We start from the raw sequence: 25,073 nt of genomic DNA on the forward strand, positions 1-25,073 counted from the left end.
AAGGAATGTCAATCAATCACAATGAAATGAAACATTATCTCAGTTTCACTGCACCATTGTAAATCAAGTATGAGTCTTTATTATACATACATCTGAAGAGGCACCATCACAATACATGAATCTCAAAAAGCACTTTTTAAAACAAAGAGAGCTGTGCCCTCAAGTCATTTTGATAACCACTCTCAGTGATGTGGAGTTGTGGAAAACAATTTAGAGATCAATCCTGGGAATCCTCACAGATGTTAAGAGTTTCCAGAACACAAAGTGGATTTATCCATCATTTCAGGCAAGACTACCTACTTTTTCAGACTGGAATCCATATTCTTTTTAAATTTTCCTTTTAATTAATTGTATATCCAGACTTCTTCTGAAATGTTAATGACTACAGTAGGTTGTTTAATTATTTGCAATACATAAAGCTCTATAAAAAATGCTTTATATAAATCCTGTGAAGATATTTGTATTGCCCAGATTAAAACACCTGCCTTGGATTTTTTTACTGCTTGATGCATTTATTCATTCACATCCCACAGACTCTTAATGTCTAGCCATTTAAATTTGTATATTTATATATGTTAGCCATATCATCCCCCAGGGCTCCTGGGAGATGCAGTGAGTTCCATGGTGGCCATTTTGGACCCCGCATAGCAATGCACCTCAATATATCCCCTAATAAATAGAAAAAAAAAACAAAAAAAAATGTAATGGATAATGTGCTGAATAAACTGGAATTGGCTTACGGAATTTAAATAAATAAATGTGTAAATAAGCAGTACCAAAAAAGAGACTCAGTACAGCTTCACATGTTAGGCTAATGGATTAGCAGCAATGTCCTGTTGTTAAACTGTGATAACAAATGGTTGTATTTATTTGTGAAGTTTCTGGAAGACATTTTGTGTTTTGCTCTTCAAAGTGAGGACAATGGTTGCTGATAATAGCCTCATTATAATGTAACCCCCCTGGGTTATCTCATTCATTTAAATTTGCAGGGTTAAGAATATCTCAAGTATTTCTGTTTCGCAGTGCTCCCTACCCATTCTTAATTATGATAAGTAATACAGAAGAGCTTGAAGGCTAACAAGATGGTTTTGTAAATTCATTGTAGAGCATCTTTACAGGAAGCCCAGAACTGTGGTGCCGCTGGCCTGAGGACAGTTTTGCATGGTTTGATGTTGGATAACAGGATAAGTGTGTATATGTGTATATGTATATAGGACTCCCTGTCATATCTTAGCCTGTCCAGATTTACATCACCTATAAAAACACAAGAGTTAAAATAAGTACATAAATAAGTAATAAAGCAAAGCCTCCAATTCATTGCAGCAGTAGATTTCCAGACTGCACTGAAGCATAATGTTCAGAGGGTACCACCTATTTAAGTAAACTATCCCAGGAGATGAATAGTGTGATGTCTCCACTTGCAAAAAGCCAGCATGAAAAGTCAAGCATGCTTCTATATATTGAAACATCACTATAAAGTTGGGAATCGTTTATTTCATTTTGAAAGAAATATTGGAACAGCTTTAACTTGGCATGCAAGTGGCAATGAAACAAAGGATGAGAGCTAAGATAGATCTGTTTAAGGGCTTTTTATATGAGCCAGATCGCTGGATTCAGGTAAATATTGAATGGCAAATGTAATAAAGTTTAAAGTTTATGTGTTAAAAGTTGAAAGTTGTATACAGTAAACATATTGCTTCACAGAAACATGAGTTGCACCGTCAATCTTAATGACATAGATTACATTTTTCATATTAATAAAATTACACCCCAGAATGAACCAGACGTGACAAACTGTATTTTTTAATTGTTTTATGAGAGGTTGTTTTTTTTATTAAATTATTAAATGCATAGAAATTACAATAACAAAGCCAGCATCTGTTCAATCAGAGGTAATGAGAAAATAGTATCTGGAATGTTTTAACGTGTTACAAAAGATTGTGCAGCAACAACTTTCCAATACATAACACGTATCAGTTGCGTGTCTTAACCAGCACAATCACCCTTGTTTCGATATTTTTCATAGCTCATCTCTAAAGTGTACCGTTATACATCTGCTCTGTGAATTATCTCTCTTCATTCCACTTGATGGTTTTTATTTTGCGATTATATTTTGGCTAGTTTTCCCTGTGGCTTTTACAATTCAATCCACGTCCATTTAGCCAGAGGGTACTAGAAATTGCATACATATTGGGAGTTATGTGCTTTGTAATGCTCTGTAACACTTTGAGATTGCTCTTTAGAATTTAAGCCAAGCTGAAACCTATGCCATGGGAACAATCTGCTCTGCCTTACTAGCAGTGTCCTAGGCCAGTGTTTCTCTGTATGGTTGATTGCAACCAAGCACTAGTACAGCACAGACAGTGGTGCAACCTGGTGAAATGATAGGTTGCGAATGAAACCCCGGTTATCTGAAAAAGTGATTGGGCATTGAGGAACATCAGTAGATAAAGCAGGCAGTAGGAGGAGGGACTGCCTGAGTGATGCACACAATGACCTATAGAGGCAGCATTGCTAGATAATTGCATTTACTGAGTTCCCATGCTGTCCCACCCCCTTTGGGTAGTATCCCCAACTTGATAACTGCACCTTTATCATTAAAGAACATGCTAGTGATGCACTTTTTGTAGTGTTGGATCACATCACATGACAACAACAGTAAAAGCTTAAGATCAACATCCAATTGCCTTGCATCTTATGTTAGGGAAGTTAAGGATTTTATGTCTAGTGTGCAATGTTCGCTGGTTATTTTGAAGCTCAACTTTTTTTTGTGCTAATTCCTGAATGTATTTCAGTCACTGTTTTTTTCTGTTTCATGGGAATAATAGAAAGGGTTAAATATTAGTGAAGAGAATGCACAGTACCTTACATGGATAAGATAAATAATTATGGTTATTCTCCTTCTGATTCCTTTCAACCTTCTGCAGGCCTTGGTGTTTTTCTATTGGGAAATATTTTTCTATGTGTATTTTTTGTGTAATCTTTTGTAGATTAGCTCTATGAATAAAGCTTTTCTTATTTCTCTATATTAAGCAGTTATTCAAACATTAATATACATAATTTAAAGCATGCATAATTAGGGAGATAAATACTACAGTGTTTATTTATTTATTTATTTATTTGTGACGTTATAAAGCCATTTAAACTGCATGCATGAACAATAAACTATTCCAAAATATTTTAATTTTCCTATGATGGTAATAGAGCTTTCATCATTTGTTGGTATTCCTTGAAAAGTAGGTTAATGTGGTAACTACAAACAGATTAATTTTTTGCCAGATTAAAAAAAAAAAAATCCTCCTATTGTCAGTAAATTGACTAAATACATCTTATCATAATGCATTTGATGTGACCACAGAACACCATTGTGGCTTCCTTAAATAATAAAAGACTTTGTAAAGAGTAAAATAATACATTCAATCCCATACTTTGCCTGGGTACATTTACATTCAATTACCATAATATTGTCTCACAAGAACAAACAAAGCTGTCATAGAAAACTAAATGATATGGATTAAAATTTTATTGAGCTGCACTGTAACACACTGAACGAGTTTTATGTTTGTACTGGATCAATTCAGATGTGTACCGTCTGTGAGTGGGTGTGTAGTGGTGAAGGTTTTGGTTTTGTGAATGCTAATAAACTTATATGGCAATATCAGTTTACCCTCAACACATTACACAGACTTTATTCAGTTTTAATTTTCCATTTAAATATTTAAATCCCATATCTTCCAAATGAAAGACAATCTACAACATATGCCTAATCCAAATCCAAATCTATATCTGGTAGTTGAATTATAATCCACTGATTGGTGGTGTGTTTTTGTAAGCAAATGAAAGTAACCTGAAAGTAAAATGGTCACAATAAGGTACATAAAGACATTTTAAAAAACAAAGAAAGACAACTATACATTCCCATTTCTGTTTCCTCCTTTCAGATATTAGAACAGGAAAGTGTTCTCTGCTCTGTGGAAACATAAAGCAGAAATATAGTTAAATGAAGGTTGCAAATGGCATCAACCCTAATCACATTTAATTTCCGTCATAGTTCCAAAGGTCTAACAGAGCACTGAAAACCTTCTATGAAAGAACTGCTCACTAGACCTGAAAAATGAACAAGAGTTTTCACCATGTTGGGTGACTTGAGTTTAACTGCTGCTACTTAATTTTATTTCCAATACTTTGTTAAAGGATAGGTTTTAATAAGCCTACCTAAGCAGTGCTATTCTGTGCTTTATCAATCAATCCACCTACAGTATCTTTCCTTCCATTCAACCCTCCATGGACTGCTGAGGACACAGCATGGGTTATATTGTGGAGAATAATTGGGGTTTTGATGTCATGTGATTACGATCACTACTGTGTAGACGATTTAAAATATTCCATAAATGCACTGACAAATTGGTAATTTAAGGATTAATGCTTGGGTTCATTTAAGGGTAATGTGAAATAAATTAGTAGGCATTGAACTGATTATTTTGTTTTCTTTTGTTGCTTGTTGGAAAGATGTGCACTTTTATGTTACATGCCTTCCTCCCCCGGACTCATTGAGTTAAACCCAGAAGGGTGCCAGCCATAACATTATAGAATAAGTAGGATTTGAAAATGTGTACTCTTAAGTACTCCCATAAAGCAGGACAGATATCGACTTAACAAAAAATAAAACCATAGAATTATGCTAATATAATATAGGCTACAATTCTTTCAGTATCTTCTCTGGAGGAAAGATGTGTTTTGCTGAGGGCTGAATTTATGCTGGTCTAACTTTCCCTTTTCCCGTTGGGGGGCTGCTGAATGATTTAAGCACTTTGTTTCAGTTTGTTTCAACTGGCAAACTGTTTGTTTTATCTCAGTGGGTTGTGTATATATATAAACGTGTACAATCAGAAGGCAACTAAAGGGTTAAATGCATTTTCTTAGATGATCTGCTCTCAGCCTTCCAAATCCTACGGTCATTTTAAAACACTGATGATTTCAGCTAGTGCTTTAGTTTTTGTGTGATAAGATGAGATGCTTTGTCAGAGATGAAGACTTGTAACCTTTGTAATTATTGCCATCTAACATTGAGCTGCACTACTTTGGGCTCAGGGCTTGATCTTAGTGGATCTTGGTGGAAAATCAGAGTCTTGGTTAGAGATTGCCTGAGGGTCTGAGGATAAGAGCAGTGTGCAGCAGGACTGGTTGTGAAGGATGGAGTCTTTTCTTTGGATCAAATCAACTAAACCCAGTAAAGGTGCTAGTTATATCTGTGCTGCGGGAGATGCCATTAACAGGAAGCCTGAAAGCTCTATGGATAGTGAAGAACTGTTTAGAAAGATTAAGTGATTGAGATAATCATGCCGGTCAAATCACATCTGTCCTGCTCTAATGGCCGCTGTGCTAAACATTTCATTGGTCAAAGAAATCATGCTTCTTACTTGAGATTTTACACCATGACCTTTTCTCTAATCTAAAATGAAACAAGCACTTAAACCCCCAAACCAGTAAATGTGTTGAAACATCTTTCAAGAGCTAGAGAGCAATAACCAGAAATAATTCATCAATATATTTATTTTAATTGATCTAATTTTGAAGCATAGACTAGCATTAAACAAATACCAAATTGTCTGTCATTTTCTTTAAGAACATATTAGTGTTGTGCACTAGAATGGTCTTACAATGTTTCCATCTACCCAAAATAGAAGTCTGACTTTTTTAAATCTTTCTTAAGCACATCTGAGGAAAATAAAATGTATAACGGCAGTAAGGGGAATTCTGAAGTCATTTACATCAAAGTGTAATTGCAATCTGTATTGCTTTTCTGAAAGTAGAATCACTTGAAATAAGTGCCTTTATTTTTGCTGTTGTTCTTTATTTCTAGTTTTCTAGGTCTAGTAAGTATTTTTTCATTTGAAATGTACTAAATGAGACCAGCTGGACCTTCCCATGACTACAGGATAAATGACATAGGGTTTACAAACAGCATAAACATTGTAGGAATGAGGGTTTGAAGGAATATAAACTCAAACTCTGCAAGCAGTATTGGGTGAAACTAATCGTGCTCCCATTCGAAACATGGGAAGAGAGATGGGGCTCTGCTCCTCCTATACCTACATGATATATTTTATAGTGGCAGTTTTATTGTAATGACATTTGTTTCTTCTGTCTGAAAGAACCCACACAAAACTTTCAGACAATGACAAAGCTGACTCACCGTGCTTTAATGGTTCTATACACAGTTTTTTTTTTTATGTGCCATAATGTCACTCTCATGCTGTGAGTTTTGTATGCTTCATCGCTTGACTAAAAGTAAATGGATATTTTGCTGCAGTGTGACATGAAAATTACACTGATCAGCTCTGAAACACCCTCTTGCACTGTATCCATTCAGAGCCAGGACCCCCCGTGAAGACGCGATCTGTGAATACAAAGCATTTGATTTGCTCCCGAATCTTCATACTCATCTTATAAGCTAGCATTATCTATAGTTTCAGTCTATCTGTATTATGTGAGGGATGGCCTCAAATATTTGTGGGCTTATCTCTCCTTTGTGTACTGAGGGACAGGAGTCTGCGCCTTCTTATCTGTTGATTTATGCAGGGAAACAAATATAGACAGTATTGGAGAGGAAGTTGATTCTTTTGGATTGTTTCGTGCTGCTGGCTCTTCTGTCATTTGTACTGACGGAGCAGAAGTGCTCTCACACATCTCATATCCATATGTGGAGATGTAATCAAACTCATATGGAACAAGATGGGAATATCTAGCACCTGGTGTCCTGTGTCTATCCTAACCCTAGCCAGATCCACAGCTCTACCCTACTATGAACCTTAAACAGAGTTTGGTTTCATAAAGAAGCTTTCATAAAGAAACCATAAGATCATCTGAGCATAACATCAGGTAGTCAACCCTAGAAAGCCACCACCTGGCCTTGTAATTATGCTCATGGGGGGAAAAATATAATAACAAGATAATTGTCATTTATTTACATTAAATAAGTTCCATAAAACGGTTCCATAAAATTCAATATGAATCAAAACTTGGTTTGTCATTCAAAGTATGTTGTGTTTTAATATTGGGGCAGGCGGGGGGTGGGAGGGGCGAGTATTCAGTCATGTTCTGGTATGCTGTGGACTGAAAATGCTAGGGAACACTACAAAAAGGAATTGCATTCCTATAGTATCTGTGTAGTTCTCTTTTGTATTCAGCTTTCTAGTTTCATTAGATTGGTGTACCTTAACTGCTTCTCTGAGAACACCCACTTCTACACACACACCATCTGAACAAGAGTGTCTAAAAGTGATTTATGGGCAAGATCTAAAGATTCTTAAATTACTGTTTTATAAATTTGAAAGGACTTATTTATTGGTTTCATTCAGACCCTGGGTCAAGTACCTTGTTTTGTGTGTTCTTTGGGTCCAGAATGAATACTTTATCAGATGCTTCCTGCTCTTGTTTCAAAGAGCCTCCCTGTGAGTTAGGTCCTTGTCATAATACCTGGAATAAATGCTGCGTTGATGTTTTGGAGGGAGGTTTTGGTTCTGGGTGTCATAATGCAATGACATCCTGCATTACAGCAGCCCGAAGCCCAATACATTGCACTGGTCCTTTTAAATGGTTTGAAAGTGGCTGGGTGGAGAGGGGACAGTTCGTCACCTCATATGTTCAGGAGATTGATCCTCTTCCAGGCCTGGAGTTGCACACAGCTATGTTCAACCAGACCTGGCTTTCATGAACTGACAGCTGCATTTGACTAGCCTCAGTGACCTCAATGTCTTCCTCCTTGCAGGCTGGAAAACCTCCAATTGAAGACCTCTTTACTGACCTCCGCGATGGGAGACGGCTTTTGGAGCTTCTGGAAGGCCTAGCAGGCCATGAACTAGTGAGTAATTTCCTTTTGCTTCATGTGCAGTTCATCATGTTCTGTTGCTTTCGTTCTTCATATTTTTAGTTTGTATCCCAGTGTATTTTAATCTAAGTATAAACGTAGACCAGTGGTCCTCAGGGAGATTGTTTTCTGGTCTTTCTACATCCAGGGGCATGAAAACTTTAGCACTGTATTTTAATGTAGAAAATGTCTTTCTTTCTACAATACCAAGACATTTTCTTCTACTAATATAATATATAAAAAGCATACTTTCAACTTCTATTTCTGCTTTCACTCCCTGCCTTTAAAGCTGTAAAATAAAATAAGCTCCATAGTATATAAAACAAGTTGAGCATTTTATTCTCTAAAATATAGTACAGAGAATTAAGCAGCATGATCTATACTGTGGTATTTTTGTTTACGGTTATCATACTGTGGGAATTATATACCGTCCCATCCCTAATATGTGTCCCCATCACCCTCCTGACAGCAGTAGAGGACCACTTTGAGGACCACTGACTGACTGTATTTTGCTCTGTGTGCTCAGGGTGTTTGAAAGGCAACAGCAGTCTGTCTGAACTCTGCACAAATATGCAGCGAGGGTCGATTCAGAGGCTTTGTGTTCTGTGTTTGCCAGAAATAGATGTCAGTCTGGGAAGTATTGGTTTCTTGAGCAGTGGTTTCATTCATCTGGTAGAAAATTGATAGCAGGATAAATACATGTGCTCTTAGTGGGATGGTTAAAAGACAGAAAAGCTACTAACAAATGTGTTTTTCTATGTAAATGTACATTTATGTTTCCGGGATGTTCTGCAAATCTGATGCAAACAGCTGTGTGTGAGTGTCCTTTAAAGACAGCTTAGAAGGTGACAACACACAAACTAAAGGTGTTGTCTTAAATGTTTAATGCAATACCTATGCTCTGTCTTTTATTCCTCTCTCTCATTGTGACTTTGATCCTATGCCAAAAAAATGTTCTAAGAAATAACTTCTGCTCTCATCCAAAGTATTATTATTTTTTTTCTTCAAACAGAATTATTAAGTTGAGCATTTCCCCTGATTTTTGAAATTGCAAATAGCTCAGCTGGATAACTGAACAGAAAAAAACGCCAGCTTGCCTTAGAATATTAACATTCTTTTCCTTTGAGGGCTCATAAAGCACATTTTCTCAAGTGCCAGATAGCATAATAAATATTAGCATGTGAATAAGCTCACATATTGAAGTAACAGCTTTTTGTGACAATGTGTGACATGCTTTCTTTAAAAAAAAAATGAAAATGTTGCACAGTAAAATGACTGTATTGTAAGAACAAGTGGAGAGCATTAGGGATCGGTCATACCACACATTTGTGTACCAAATGGCAGACTACTAGCAGAAGTTATACTTTAATTAATCACAAGCTATATTACTGGGGCGCCTACAACCAAACTCTCTGTAAACGAATTGCATACTGGGATAGCCTATTAATAGGCTATAACAGAGATGCTCTCCAACTCTTTATCTGCACTTTTCCTAACTACAGCATAATGGTTGCAAGACATCAAGGGACTTAACAGTCTTCAGAGAGGAATTATAAATGACTAAGGAGGAGTCTAGGCCCTGTGGTATTTATATGGACCTCTTTTTTTCAGTTGATTTGAGGTTTACAGTTAAAAAAGTTCTGTTCTTGGTTTTTTAATAAACAGTTCTGAAACAACAACAAAAAAATACATCAGCTAAAGACTAAAATGCATTTCCCATTCAGTAGAAATTGGCTTTTTGCGGGGGAAAAATCAAAATTCTTCTGTGAAATAATGTGTCCTTCTGTGTTCCCAGGCAAAGGAGAAGGGCTTCACTCGGGTTCACGCGCTCAACAATGTCAACAGAGCACTACAGATCCTGCAGAAAAATAACGTGAGTGTGCCAATTACAATATAGACAATATAGGAGGAATGGGACTGAGTACTTATTTACCTTCTCATTTCAAAATGAGCTCATTTCTAGCACACTGTGACTTCCGGGCCTGGTTTCAGACAACATTGTACACTCCCGTCAGATTCTCAAGTGGATGATTTGTTTGTGCAAGAGACACAATAGATAATGCAAACACTGAGGCTGTTTTTTTTTCACCCCTACATGAGGATTGATCACATCTCTCTCTGATGCCAAATTGTATTTATTTTAAATCATTGCAGCTGCCTGTTGCAAGATGCTGCAGAATTTAATTACTGTTGACTTCTCCAACAGGTGGAACTGGTGAACATTGGAGGGGCAGATATAGTAGATGGGAATCATAAACTTACCCTGGGCTTGATCTGGAGTATAATCCTCCACTGGCAGGTGAGACACAAACAAAAGAAAAAGGGCACCCAACATCAACATAGATATTAGCTGAAGAATGCAGTGTGGAAGTTCAGTAATGGTTCTTGTTTAGCAAGACGTTCCATCAACAATAATGGAGTAGAATATCCTCCACCTTATAGGCCGTTATTGGTGTAGTCTATTCTGTACTTCACAAGGTCTTTTGATTATTTGTATATAGATACCTGTAGGGACACGCTTGTGGAGTAAACTTGCCTAATCAGTGATACAGCAAACCAGGTGAATACAACTTTTTATTTGCACACGACTGATATATTTGAAAGATCTGGAACAATAGCATGTGGTTACATCACTGCATCAACTTATTTGAAAGGGCCTTCTCCTGACATGGCTGATCAATATTATTGTCATGTATCTCTGCTCCCCCCCCCCCCCCGAATAATATTTCAGAGCCTTCTACAACTCCCCAATTTGTCTACTAGTCTAAAGCTCTGTTTTATGTACTTAAAAGGCATAGTTGCTTAGCCATAATGTATATTTTAGAAAGTCTGTGAAATTATTTGACTACATATTTCATTGATGCCAGAAAGATATCCATCTGAAGGCTGTCTATAAGGCTTTTGAAAGTTAATATCAGAAATCGACGTGTCCTTAGTAAACATGGATATGTTTTGGGGCAGAAACATTTCCAGGGATTTTGCAACGGATGGTTTCACTGATTGCGATGACTAATGCTGTTAATCTCAGTTTGTTGTAATGTGCATGTTCCTCAAAGCTTTGCTAACAGACATCAGCTCATCTCTGCGATAGTTTTAAAATCAATGTAAAATGTCATGCCATAAACAAAGGCACAGTATCAGACTGTTACAGTGGATTTATTAGTCTTTTAGCCCTAAAGAAAAATGATTATTTTCTTTCCTTCTCAACTTTGTTAGTTTTGACAGGATTTACACCTGGATTTAAATGTTTAAGCATTACCAGGGGTTTCAATATGGTCCTGTTCACCAGATCCAGATACACTTTGATCTCAAATTGATAAGCATACCAGAGGTACACATATTCCTGGCAAATATATGTGAAATTACACAAAGGAAATTTGCCTGTGTTTGGATACCATTTGTAAAGAGCTGTTTATTACATTTTGTCCAAGTTCTTCTCCGGGAATCCTAATACTGTCTTCCATAGCAGATACAATTCTCAGCTTCTTAAAGTCAGTTCTGCTTTGCTCTAAAATATTCAATCCAAGCACCATAATGCATAGAATTAAACATGCAGCTTATTTATATTACTAGGTCTCCAAATCTGTTATCTATTTTGAAGAACACAAGAAAGTTGTGGGTAACTAGGAATGAACCGAAAGAGGTATAAAAACAGCGACTGTTACAACAGTGATAATTTATGACACAAAACGAGGCAAGTGTAAATTTGTAAAGTGGTGCATTTTCTTGATTAAAAGATTGTGTGAGCCAAAGGGATGGTCATATTTGAAGAAAACTACAAAGTCGAGGAATTAGTTGGTTTTAACATAAGGTTTAACAAAAGACTTGTAGATGGTACTTTGCACCTTCTGAAAGGTGGTCACTGCCAATATTATACTGGTTCACACTGAGCTCAACAAGTGACTTTTTCCCCTGTTCCAGGTAAAGGATGTAATGAAAAACATCATGGCTGGTCTGCAGCAGACAAACAGTGAGAAGATACTGCTGAGCTGGGTTCGCCAATCAACCCGAGACTATCAACCAGTCAATGTTGTCAACTTCACCAACAGTTGGTCTGATGGACTTGCTTTTAATGCACTTATCCACAGCCACAGGTAAAAGCAACAATAACTTTTTTAAATTCAGCTAATAAAACAACAAATACATTCACAGACAATATAAGTATCATCCATGGGGCTTATCTTCATCTGTCTTTATTTAAACTGTTTTCCATGCAAGGATTTAATGATCTGTCTTCTATATTTTCTCTGTGAAATGTGTGTCTATGAAAAGCTTAGGGATTGAAACTCAAATAATTAACAGATGTAATATATACTTTAATTTCATCAGTGCTTAATAATGCTGGTATTAAGGTATGTTATTGCTCTGTGTTCAACAGTTTGCTTTCTCAAAAATGATATAAAGACACTAATTTATATACCATTCCATTAAATTAAAATTAAACAGGCCAGTGTTTTTTTTTTCTCCACAATACAATGTTATTCACAAGACAAATGTGATTCCTCAGACAAATTATATCCCCATTCATTGTGCTGTCAAGGGAACCCACAATATCGGTAATAATACTCCCATTTCCTGTTTATTAGGGCGTCATGTTCCTTTACAACCCTCCTGGAGCTATAGAGATGTAGGCTGAACGCTCAGTCAAGACCGTTAAAAGTTGCTGTTAATGGTAGCATGCATACTAGCCAATTGAATTAAGGACAAAGAAGCCAATTAGGCCTATTTTTACTTGTTTTCTTTATGGTTCTCGCACACATGAATAATTAAACTAGGAGCATAGTTACTGTTTCAGCCAGTAAAATATGTATGAGAAAAGCATTCTAATAGTACAGCATTACATTTGTTCTGTCAAGATGCCTCTTTGGACACCATTTAACTCATAGTAACTAGTACCATAGTGCAGCTGATGGAGACATTAAGTGAATGATGATTTTTTAAACCAGTCTTTCTCAAAGTAGGCATAAGGGAACACACTTGTTCTTGGCTTGACATCCACTGCTTGGCATTTGAAGAGATGGACTATGATGACAAACAGTTAGATCACATTAACTCTGACAACAGAAAAGTATGACCACTCACCACAGCACTAAAATACTGTCACATATGAGTTTATGCCATCCCCTAAAACTAGACGTCAGTCGTTGTGTGTGTGTGTGTGTGTGTGTGTGTGTGTGTGTGTGTGTGTGTGTGTGTGTGTGTGTGTGTGTGTGTGTACAGTGGCTATAGGAAGTATTAACCCCCCTTGGACTTTTTCACATTTTGTTGTTACAACCTGAATTTTTGATACATTTAAATGGGATTTCTTCCCTTTGATTTACACAACATACTCAACACTTTGAAGAGTCAAGATCAATTTTATTGTGAAACAACATCAATTAGCCATCTTTTTGAAAATTCCAAGAGGGATTTTATAAGTTTCATTCAGGCCAGATTTGTGGAATACTATTGCTGAAACATGAACAGTTTCTCCCATCTCAGCCATGGCCTCTTGGTGGCTTCTCTGACAAATGCCCTTCTTACCCGGCTGTTCAGTTTGGGAGGACAGCCGGCTCTAAACAGATTCTGGGTGGTGCTGTATACCTTCCACTTCTTAATGATCGACTTGACCATTTTATTGCACACAGATAGACTCCATTCAACTTATTGTGTGAAATCTGAAGGTCCTTCTCTAATGAACACTTCTCAGCTTCCCCCCCATTGAAAGTGCATAGTAGGTTGTGTAAATCAATGGGATAAAAACAGCAACATTTTCAGGTTGTGAAAAAGTGTAAGGGGGGTGAATATTTTCTAAAGCCTGTGTGTATGTAAGTAGGTATATATGTATGCATGTATGTATATATATATAGAACTTTCCCCATCACTGAAAGAAAGACACAGATCCCAGACTACACTATATAAGTATATGGGTGATGTGCTGTAGCTAATAATATCTTTCAAAGTGCATCTGAACTGTGAGACTTCTGACAGTAACTTGAGATCAATTAAATAGTTCAGTGCACTGCCTTTCAAGCTGTTGGCAGGCAGGCAGAGACACAACTGTCAGTGTTCACTGTATACCAGGAAGAAACATTTTCATAATCAGTCTACAGTGGGCACCTCCTCTCAGGCAAAACGTACCCCTGCTATAGCCTGACTTGAAAAATGCAACAAAGAATCTAATTACCATAAATTAATTGAAAGGCGTGTGTTATTTTTGGAATCTGTCCAATTAAAATAATGTTTTCCAGCAATAATGCCTTCCCTTTCCTGTTTATGGTTGTTTAAATGACTTAATCCAATTGCAGTCTGGTGATCTGGAAGTTTCATAGCTCATACGTAATTGACATGATTATGAAACATGAATGCAAAGTGTAAAATAAGTTTTCTATTTTGAAAAGCAAATATGACAAAATACAGAAAATAGTATTATTTGACAATTAATCTGTTTTTCAGTATTTGCTGTTCCTTCATTATAATCATATTGCTAGTGATACTATGGACTAGCTCAGGTCCCCTGGCTGAAAGCCAAATACAACCAGCAACCAATCACATAGACTGACTGACAAAATGTATACAATTGCTGTTAATAACTTGGAACTTGTGTCTTCATCAAACAATTGTTAAAAATCTAATTCTGGATAAAAGTGTATAGATATATTTGTCTATACTGTAGTCTGTAATCTCATGCAGTGCATTTCTTGAATTTCCAGAAAATTAACGGTTATTTGCTACAATATCCATCTACCATGAATGTCTGACTATATAAAAATCTGATATTCTGTAAAATCTTTTTTTGGAGTTTCTTAGAGCTGAAGTTCTTTATTTGTCTTTCTAATGTTACTAATGATACAACTTGTGGTGAGAAATCTAATAATAGACGTATTATTTCAAATCCTACAAAAATGGACCACAAAATTAAGTGTTGTGTCATACACGCCGAGAACTGTGAGCCTTCTTGTCAATGACAGCTGTAGATAGGGAATACTACAATCACTCTCATCAAAATCCTGAAGCAGGTTTCCTGAATGACTGATAAAACATTCCTTCATAAAATGTTAAAAATTGAATCATAAGAAGAAAAAGAAAGCATGATATTTTAGAAAACCTAAAACCCACTGATACCTTAACACAGTCGTTAAAACCCTCTGTGGAACAAAATGTAGCCTTGTAGCACACAGAATTTATTCTTCCTTTGGATCTATAAAGTTGCACACTCCAGACTGCTATTTTTAGGATGGTAATTTAGAAAGAAATGATTGCAATCCGTGGAGACCGTAGATTAAATTAATAATCAGGCCTTCTCTTGCAGGCCTGACCTCTTTGAATGGAGCAGTGTGCTGAAGCAACACTCTGCCATCGAGAAGCTGGACCATGCCTTCAGCACAGCCAAGCAACACCTGGGCATTGAGAGACTCCTGGATCCTGAAGGTAAGAGGCCAAGCTGCGCTGGGTTTGCTCTCTCCTTTGATTCTCATCCAGGAATGTCAAGTTGTGGCTGTGAGGACAAAGTGGGGCTGGGGCTGCTCCACAGAACTTTATGTGAACAAGAGGGAGGGAACATTTCAATGTAGAGGAATGAATATTGTTCTGCCCTGTGTTTCTCCAAATGTGAGCCAGTTTTCAATTAAACGAGTAAGCTTTCTCCTTTGTCATAATCCACCTCTGTGTGTGCTGCTGTGTACCTTCAGTGTTAACTTTGGGTCTGGTGAAGGTGACCTGTATATGTCTTCACATAATATGCAAATCGAGGCTATGCCCCTTGTGTGCTATAGCTGGTTTTAATTGCTTAAACAGCTACTGTTCGTGGTTATTATTTTCATTAAACAATGTGTCACGTACATAGATTATGAATATATTCCCCAAGTTGTAAGTATTTACTTGAATCTTTTCTAAAATGTTTGTGTTACTGAAGATGATGTATCAACCAAAATGTCACTTTGCATGTTTTGTATTAACTTTGTGTTCCTGGGAATAATAATAATTTTGTAGTATCCACAGACCTAAACATATTTTAAAAGCATTATTAAAACCACTGCACCTATTTCAAAAGCAATTTTCTAGCAGTCACAGCTTTTTTTGTTGTTTTGTTTTTTGTTCTGATTACTGTTTGAACAAGACATCATGAGCTTTACAGTGTATGATTATTTCTAATTTGCAGCGCTCACAGCCCAATTGCTATATATCTGTGATACGGCATTCGCTGAAGGTAATGAGGCAGTATAAACGGATACACATGGCCTTTTTCAAGACAGATTGATTCCAGTTAGACACATTGTAGAACTATTTCTAGTCCGAGTTTTAGTCATTTCACAATTACACAGGTCTGTTATATATCTGAAAATGTAAATTAATAGATGAAAACTAATACATTCTACCACAACCCGTGATTAAATCCAAAATGAAATACTTTGCCACAAAAAAATTCATAGCAGTAGATGTTGACTTGATGCACCATCTGGATTTCTTTCATTTTTAATTTGTTGTCCTTTTCTGACAGCTCATATTAAACTGACATATACAATTGCTTAATTTATAGTATTATACAAATGCACATCTTCCAGAACATTAAAATCTCTGTTTGATTTCATTATATTACATATATCTGTTATGTAGGTTCCTGAAACACAAGAGAGGGGAGCCACAGGGTAACCATAAGAACATATAAGAAGAGCATAAGAAAGTTTACAAATGAGAGGAGGCCATTCGACCCATCGTGCTTGTTTGGTGTCTATTAAGGATCCAAGATCCTGTCCAATGCAAGTCACTGTAATTTTCGCCTCTCTCAGAATTACAGGTTCAGAAACCGTTAATTCTATTTCATTGTGTATGATTAATGCATATTCATAAATATCATACTCAACAAATAGATCTCAATACCTCTGATTCATTGACAGCCCTCTTTTCATCATTATAATTTTCAGAAAAGTGCTGGCTAATGAATTCCTTTGTTTGTAATTCAATATTACATTATTATTATTGTTATTATCTTGATGGTTTTATGTGCACATTGATGCATGCTTCAGTGGTAGGCATCTGTGAATCTTAAATACAAAAATGTGCTGCTGAGGTCAGTCTCTAAGAAGGTCAGTTCCTTCCCACTCACAGCTGAAAGAACTATTCATCATCAGAGGTCACAGTAGGAATTCTGTACATCCTCTCTTCTGGAAACTTCTCTGAGAACTTTATTATGCCTCTGTAATTCAGAGGGAACAATAGGGAATTCATCCAAATAGCTCCTTGACTTTATTTGTGTAGCTTGCCAACCATCACTGTTCACCACTGTTCTTCTACTACTTATTGAAATCCAAATTGTGGGATTGGAGTGTGGCCTGTAGGTGCTCATGATATTGTGACATTCAGATCTATATCAGGCATTCAGATGACGATTTGTAGATCGGGTCCACAGCATTTTCAGTTGATAACCCTAAGATTGAGCATCATCTCTCTGGCAAAGATGTATCTGTGTCACCAGGTTCTATTCTAATGGACTAAGACTTTTAAAATGGTCCCCACAGTGGCAGTTCACTCAGTCTTGGAGCAGTGTGGATGCCAAATTGATCCTGGACAGTAGACTCATAGATGAGCCAAGCACAATGTAGTTCATGGACACTCTTGGACTGTTACATACATGTGTAGATAATTTATATAAGATTTCAATAGCATACATTACAGATGTGAATTTGGGAGAACATAGTTATTTGTAATTAATTGAACAGTAGAGAGGTTTGAAATATCTACAATATGCCAGTCAATAGCATGGCGAAGAAACCAGTGCCTGTTAGAGTATTAATCTGTATTAATAGTCTTAACAGATGCTTTAAAATAAGTTGTATCTATTTTTTCCAGATGCATTTATCTGATACATTTCTTTAAATATGTTATAAAGTTGTTGTCACCTAGATTTGTTGATATAAAAGTACAATATGAATTGTCTTGAGTTCTTTCAAGTATATGGTATTTTAATTTTGTCTTTTGTTTTATATATTAGTTTTGGAAGGTGTCAAAGGATATATAAGACGTGCACCCCCGTGCTTTAAAAGCAAAGTGAAGGAGCTGTATTAAAGGGTTCAGCAAGGCCTCCACTATTAACTTAAAAAGTACATTCTCAGGTAGTGAACAGTGGAAAGAAAAATAACAGGTGTGTTTCTTAAACAGCTACAGCAACATGTGGGGAAGTGCATTCCTGTATATCCAGAACCCTGCAAACTACCCCTTAATGTCAACCTTTTATTACAACCTGTGGAACTAGTATCTGGGCTGCTGTAACATAAATGCCTACCTCATATAGTGGTTCAATGTGTTTTATTGTAAAGAATGTCTTATATAAAAAAGTTAAACTATGCAGTGAGAGTTTCCCAGATGGAGTATTGACCCTTGAGGTGATGTTGTTGGATCTCTCATCTCACGCTGTCTTAGAAGACCATTATACGTTCTCCTTTCACTGTTGGATACCTTACAGCATGTGGAAGAATAATCAGTCTTCAATCAGGTTGGAACGTTCGTTGCAATGCCTTTATTACACGTGACTTGGAGAACAGCAGTGAATCAAGAAGATCCCAAATCTGCTCTGATATCATGTTAAAAGTCAGAGCTTTTTATACACAGAAAACAAATATCTGGTTACAATTAATAAGTCTAAAAGCTTGCTAAGCAGAATATATTATTAGAGGACAGAGTCCATGGGTCCATACAAGGATTAAGGAGCAGACACTCAAATCATACTGTTTGTCATCTTCTCCAAGATGCTCATCGAAAATAACAAACAGGGGTCAAACTACCTTCTGGCCTTGCTGTTGACTTGACCTTATCTTTCTTAAGTATACATGTAAACCATTTGTGAGGGGAATTTCTAACTTTACTTCCACAAGTATTAGAGTAGTCAGGCATATTACCATACTTTGCACCTAAGAGGATACACAGGTCTATCCATGTCCTGTTATTCTTTAAGCTTTCTGATCAACTATGTGGTTGAGCCAATTTCGCCATAGGGTATTGTTTTTTTGTTTGTTTATTTTGTTTATAACATGAAACATAAATCCTGTGGGTCTGTCCTGAATGAGCCATTGAAGTCTGAATTGAATTTTTATTTTTATTTTTTTATTTATATTTAATATGTACCAAAGATTTAATGATAGATCACAGCATTTCTCCTTGTAGTGTGCTGTTTTTTTTTTTTTTTTCTGCTCTGGTAATTATAATAAGAATGTTAATTAATATTTCTACACAGCTTCCAAAAGATGCCTAAAGCAGCTAATGTCCATGTTCATGCTATGTCTACCTGGAGAGGTAATGATGTATAACATTTAAGAGGTGGAACATGATGTATTGGCTGACTGTGACAATATCTAACCACGTCAAAGAGCTGTGTTGTCTCAATTGCTTACCATGTTTACTGTGCCATTTAGAAGTTGAGAGAGAAGTAAACTGCAGGGAGTTGCCAATCTCATGCCTGTCATTACAATTGATGATGGTACCTTGGAAGTGCAAATCTCCACTGCCAGTGAGGGAATAGAGCAAACAAAACCAAATAAAAACAAGCAAACTGCAAAACATCAGCACTGTTTTAATAAACACTATCAGTTTCAGACAGAAAAGGAGGTTAAAATGAGGGGGAAAGAAATACTTCAGTCTGGAAGAAAAAGAAGAAACATGAAAACAAAACAAATATAAATACCAAACATAAAGCACCATCGCCAATCTGTTTGTATTCAGACATTATTTGTATATAGATGTTTATCTCTTGCGCACACATCTGTTGGAGCAGAAAATTATATACATAATTACAGTTCCTACCTTATAGCTACCACCGGGAGTAGGATGAGAAATCAACTCCAAAATGATTCACAAACACTCTTTTTCATGTTTTACCGTAGATAAATAGCCCTGCTGAATGCTCACTCAAGGACAAAATCTCTTATGCTTTTTAACAGTCTATGTAGAATTATTTAATACTAAATGTACTTGTTTCCTGGAAATATTCTGATTTACAGTATATATATTATTATTATTATTATTATTATTATTATTATTATTATTATTATTATTATTATTATTATACATTGGCAGGGACCCTAAGGCATTAGTTTAAAATACCTAATTTATTGTCTTCTAACACAGTAATGGAAAACAATATCAGAGTGAATAGATCACAGCAGATGTTTTGAATGGATTAAATCAACACAACCATAGTGGTAATTAAATGCAAGCAATATTACAAATGCATGCATTTTAAGTGACACACACACACACACACACACTGGAGACTGATTTCCCTGACTTTGTGTTTCTGTGGCCTGTGGGATGCTTGATAGCAGGCAGATGGATCAGGGTCACCTGGGTGAAAGCACAGGAGACACCTGTCCAAAGACAAAGTCATCATGTAGTGTGCTAATCCGTCTCTTACCAACAGTAGACGCCAAACTTCATTAATTAATGTGCATTTCTCATGGAGTATTAACCATATTAGCTTGACAGCAGCATATTACAGCACACGATATAGTAGATTATTTTGTATATTGAGCTCCTTTGAAACCTCTTGTGGTAGCTTCTACATATAAATTGCTATGTTGAAGTACGACCACCAGGCTGAGGAGTTACTTTTAGTTCTGATCCCAGAGGGGTTGGTTAATACCTCCAAGCCTCTGTGAATTGCTTTGAACACACTGGGTTTATAGTGTTGGAGCACATTTTATTCCTGGACTTTGACTTTGAATATGGAATGGCTGAAGAAAACAAAACTAATTTAATCAAGTTTCATTACCTTTTAACAATCTAGATATTTGTGGAGTGACTCCTCCCTGTCTTACATAACATATCGGACCAGCATGATAAAGCCCATTACGTGTCTAATTTACTATCAGTAATAAAAGCTTGTTAATGTCACGTTTGATTGCCTTTCTGGAAATATTATTGTCCATTATGCATTAGAGTTGACTCATACTGTAGGAATGCTCACCACCCCCACCCTGAGATTTGAAGCGTTTCTATAAAATGAAAGCCAGCAATTTCCCGCCTCCTGCAGGGAACATTCTTTGTCAAAAATATAAAATTCTGAGCTTTGGTTAAAATACTTAAGATTCTTTAATCAAATAGTCTTTCAGACAAAGAAATCCCATCTTAATGTTTTTTTTTTTTTACATATTTTGAAATCTGTAGAACATTGTAGTCCATTCCCTCTCTATCTTCTCTTCTGGTCTCTGGATGGATTCCTCCCCAACTCTTAGAAAGCCAGGTTTTACACAGCTAGTCTTAATTGCTGGTAATTACCATCTGCACCTGCCGTGTAAGCTGACAATTACGTAATTAGTTTTCTCAAAGATGCATCTGAAATCAGCCTGTCAGGGGTAGGAAGGGGCAGTTCTGTAGGCTGGACCCTCTTAGGGGTTGTATGTTAGATGGAAAAATGCTCTAATGGCTTGAGAATCTTGTCAAGTTTGTGAAACCTTATCAAAAATGGAACAAATGTTCAGTATTGGGCATTCAACATCATTCCACTATGCAGTCCCAAAAGAGGATGAGAGAAACCATTTGAGTGAGAGGCATTTGTTTCACGAGCTCGTGATGTTCCCAGGCAGTGTGCTTTATGTCAACATAAACTGTCAGTTAAAATACAGACCTGGGACCTTGTTCAGTGATACACGGCACCTGCAAAGTCCTCCGGGAAGGTCACAAACCACACATACACAAGCAAATGTGGGACAAGATATTGTAGATATCATAGGAGTTACAACTTGTGCCATCAAAAGATGAGATTTACCTTGATCCTGCTTTCGTCCCCAAGCCAAAGTAATTCTTCAGTATCATGTTTTTTATTTATTTTTATTTTTTTACAGCTTGCAATACTCAAATTCTGTCCTGATAATGGCAGATCTTGGAATAGACTACAGAAACCACTAAATGATTTGATCTCAGCGATAGATTTACAGGCTTGAATCTCTATTGGTCTTCAAAGGCAAGACGATGCAATAGAGTCATCTCTCAAAGATAAGAATTTCCTCTTCTAGTAACTTATCACAGTGCTCCTATCCCCTGATTAAACATTTGTTTTACTGATTATCCTTCATTAAATAATCACAAGGCAGGAGCTACTGGGCTCTGAGCACTGAAAACTAGTGCATGGTTTATGCTTTTTAGGTGAGTTGCCAGATTAAAGGCATTTACCCAGTCTTGTGAAGGAAGGTATTTTGGTTGTAATGTCATTAGGGAATACTTGTCTTGGAACATCTCCTTGTGCTTAATACATTATAAAAAAGATGTTGAAGATTTACCACCAATTTGTTGCAAACAACTTCTGTTGTTATGGTTTGGATTATCTTCTGCAAAATAAAACTGCTAATAGACTGTATACTGTTTTCTGCTGTGGACAAAAACAACACATTATGATAAATAGTTCCCTTTTGTTTTTTCAGATATTATGAAAGGCATATCAAAATGTAATTGTAACTTAGGGACTGGTTAAATTACTGCCTATACAGCAGTTTCCACTTAATTAATTTTCAAACAGGTCGGCAAGGTGGCAAAAATAGCTAGCATAAATATTTATATGTGAAAACCACTATTTGGCTTAAACCACTGAGCTGTTATGCAAGTCACATGCTACAGAAAGCAAGCAATAGCAACTCCAAAGTATATTAAGTACAGTACTTTTGACCTATTATAATTGTTGGTATTATTTTTTGAAAAATTGAATGCATTGTGTGAAATACTCATTAACTTTTATGCTGTTACCAATTACAGGTCTCTGCAAATCTAAAAATACATTAACATGCACACATAATACATAATGCATTTGCAGGAAAGAGCAACATGTTTCCCCTTAAATCTGTGAAACAGGGAGTTCTAACAGGTGACAGATTCTGATTAATATTCATCTGAAACAAATTGAAGCAGGTCACATGTTTTCTTTTGCTTTTCAAAACCATAATTATACTTATGTAAATGACTAGATGTGGAAATGGTTGTAAATACACTGCCACTGCACCAACTGCATACAAATAACTAAGGGTCAAGTATACATAAGAAGGGGTCTGGATTTCATTAGGATTTTTTACCCCGAAATTGAGCTTCTGTGCAAATGGTCAATGGCAACCAGTTTACATCAGCCATTCACCTTGCTTACATTCGAGTGTGGAAGTGAAAATAATTGTATTTTCACCAAGATAGCGGCACTTCTCTCGACTTTTGAGCAGGACTGGTGGTCTGCCTGAGCAGTACCTGAATTGAGAAGAATGACAATGCAAAGGACAGTGTTCCTCCACAAAACCACTCTGGAGGAGCCACGGAGAGACGCCAATCCAAAGCTTCCATTTACTGTAGGTCAGGGATGGACTGGGACCAATAAACGGTCCTGGACTTTTACTTGGGGGTGATGGCAGGTGAAGTGAGGTTGACGGGGGCGGGGGGGGGGGGTTGCCAAAGTGTGGTTCTGGGTGGCAACGAAGTGAGGTGGGGGGGGGTTTGTGTTGGTGATTGGTCTGGGTGTCTATATGGGGCGACCGGCCCACATGGGAAACGACTGGCCCATCAAACAAAAATATGGACCGAACCTTCTGCTGTATGGAAAGGTCTTGGGCACTGCTAGAAAATCCTTGAGGCTAAAGAGCTAAATATAATGATTAACAGGAGTGCCATTTTCAATGGCTCCACATCACCACCTTTTTAATGTTTGATAACATGTGGAGCCCTATCATCAATTTGATGTGTGATTTTGAATGTGATTCCTTAGTTAGGATTGCTATTATAGGGTGGGATATAAACAACAGGGATCTAAACTAATTTCTGCACACAATTTGAGACAAAGAAGCTTTTTGTGCTACGGTAAATGGTACATTCCTGGGATCTTTCATTTCAGCTCATGAAACATGGGACCAACACTTTAGATGTTGCATTTATATTTGTGTTCAGTATATAAACAAACAAAGAGGAGAAAAAAGTATGAAGTTATCAGAAGGATGTGATGTTCTGTTTAAGTTAAATATGGACCCCTCCACTTGCTGCTTTAGATTATGGCTAAGGCTGTTTAATTTAAACATTTGAAATGCTTTTCTCTGAATTACTCTCCATTTTCAAGTACCAAGTGTTAAGTGCAGTGCTTGACAAATTGTTCCTTTGTCTTTCCCTTCTTTGTTTTTTAATTGTACATTTCCATTTCTGCCTGGGAGTAACAACTGAATCTGGTGTTTAACCCAAGACAGTGCCCTTATTCGATTCAATCAGTAACACTGATAGACTCTGCCAATCTATAACGGCCTGTCAAATATTCAGATTCATGAAGGCTATCATATGCCAATGCCTGCAAGCGATCTACAGAAGGCACCTCAGCCAATAAAATGTCTGTATCCTCAATCCTACCATTACATTTTCATAAAGGATATGCTAAAGGGAATTTAATCAGTTTTTTTCTAATGTGTAATTGTTTTTACTTCTTCTCTAATATGAAGCAAAGAGGTGTCTTTAAGGTAGAACTTCAACCTTTAGCTAATGCAGATTGATTTGAATGCTGTATGTTCAAACAAAAAACATATGCATCTGCTACAGACTCGGTTTCGAAGCTATGGAATTGTATTTTTAGAAATGTGTTCCTGTGTGGTACATATTACAAAAGCTGTTTTGCTCAAGGCAATGGTAAACATTGACTGTGTTCTGTATAACAGGTCCTGGGGAAAAAATGGCTTTCCTGTGGACAAAAACATCAGGGTTCTTTCATGTGAGTCTACCAGCCTGTGCTTTGTGTCACATTGATTGAGATGGAGTCAATGGAACAGGCCAGTCTTATTGGCCATCCTAACAACCAAATACTAATGTTAGAAACTGGACTAGGTAAATACCCAGATGGGCTGCTTATGAAGGGTAGATTATGGCTATGGAAACATCTGCAGAATACTCACTTAAATTTGTCACTTCTACAAAACAGATGGTAAAGGAAAAACAGCAGCACACATGGAAAACACAACAACTCCTTTTCTCTTACTTTATTGAGCTCAAATTATTTTTTAGTTACCTTAAATAAATGATCTTGTTTTGTATGATGTACAATAGCATTATGGTACAAACAGACCACAATCCCTTTCATTTTTGAAATACGTAAATCATGCATTTTTCCAAGTCATGCGTTATGATTTTAGAAAAGCTGAATCTCTAAACTGAAGAGAGATTTTTTAAGTAGGATTTACAAACAAATAAGGTATAGACTATGTAGTATTGTTCAGCAGTTCTGCAGGAT

The 25,073-nt window shown here is 36.6% G+C and overlaps 1 protein-coding gene across 11 annotated transcripts in view; it reads left to right on the forward strand.

The window, feature by feature from the left end:
- Positions 1 to 25,073, forward strand: part of dmd (dystrophin) — a 631,463-nt gene that overhangs the window by 169,075 nt on the left and 437,315 nt on the right. For all 11 annotated transcript variants that reach the window (XM_066706366.1, XM_066706368.1, XM_066706373.1 and 8 more), the window contains exons 3-7: positions 7,772 to 7,864; positions 9,666 to 9,743; positions 10,077 to 10,169; positions 11,792 to 11,964; positions 15,162 to 15,280. In XM_066706366.1, coding sequence (XP_066562463.1) covers positions 7,772 to 7,864; positions 9,666 to 9,743; positions 10,077 to 10,169; positions 11,792 to 11,964; positions 15,162 to 15,280 — 556 coding nt within the window. The remainder of the gene's footprint in view (positions 1 to 7,771; positions 7,865 to 9,665; positions 9,744 to 10,076; positions 10,170 to 11,791; positions 11,965 to 15,161; positions 15,281 to 25,073) is intronic.

The sequence above is a fragment of the Amia ocellicauda genome, chromosome 6 (genome assembly GCF_036373705.1).
Source record: "Amia ocellicauda isolate fAmiCal2 chromosome 6, fAmiCal2.hap1, whole genome shotgun sequence".
Taxonomy (NCBI): Eukaryota; Metazoa; Chordata; class Actinopteri; order Amiiformes; family Amiidae; genus Amia; species Amia ocellicauda.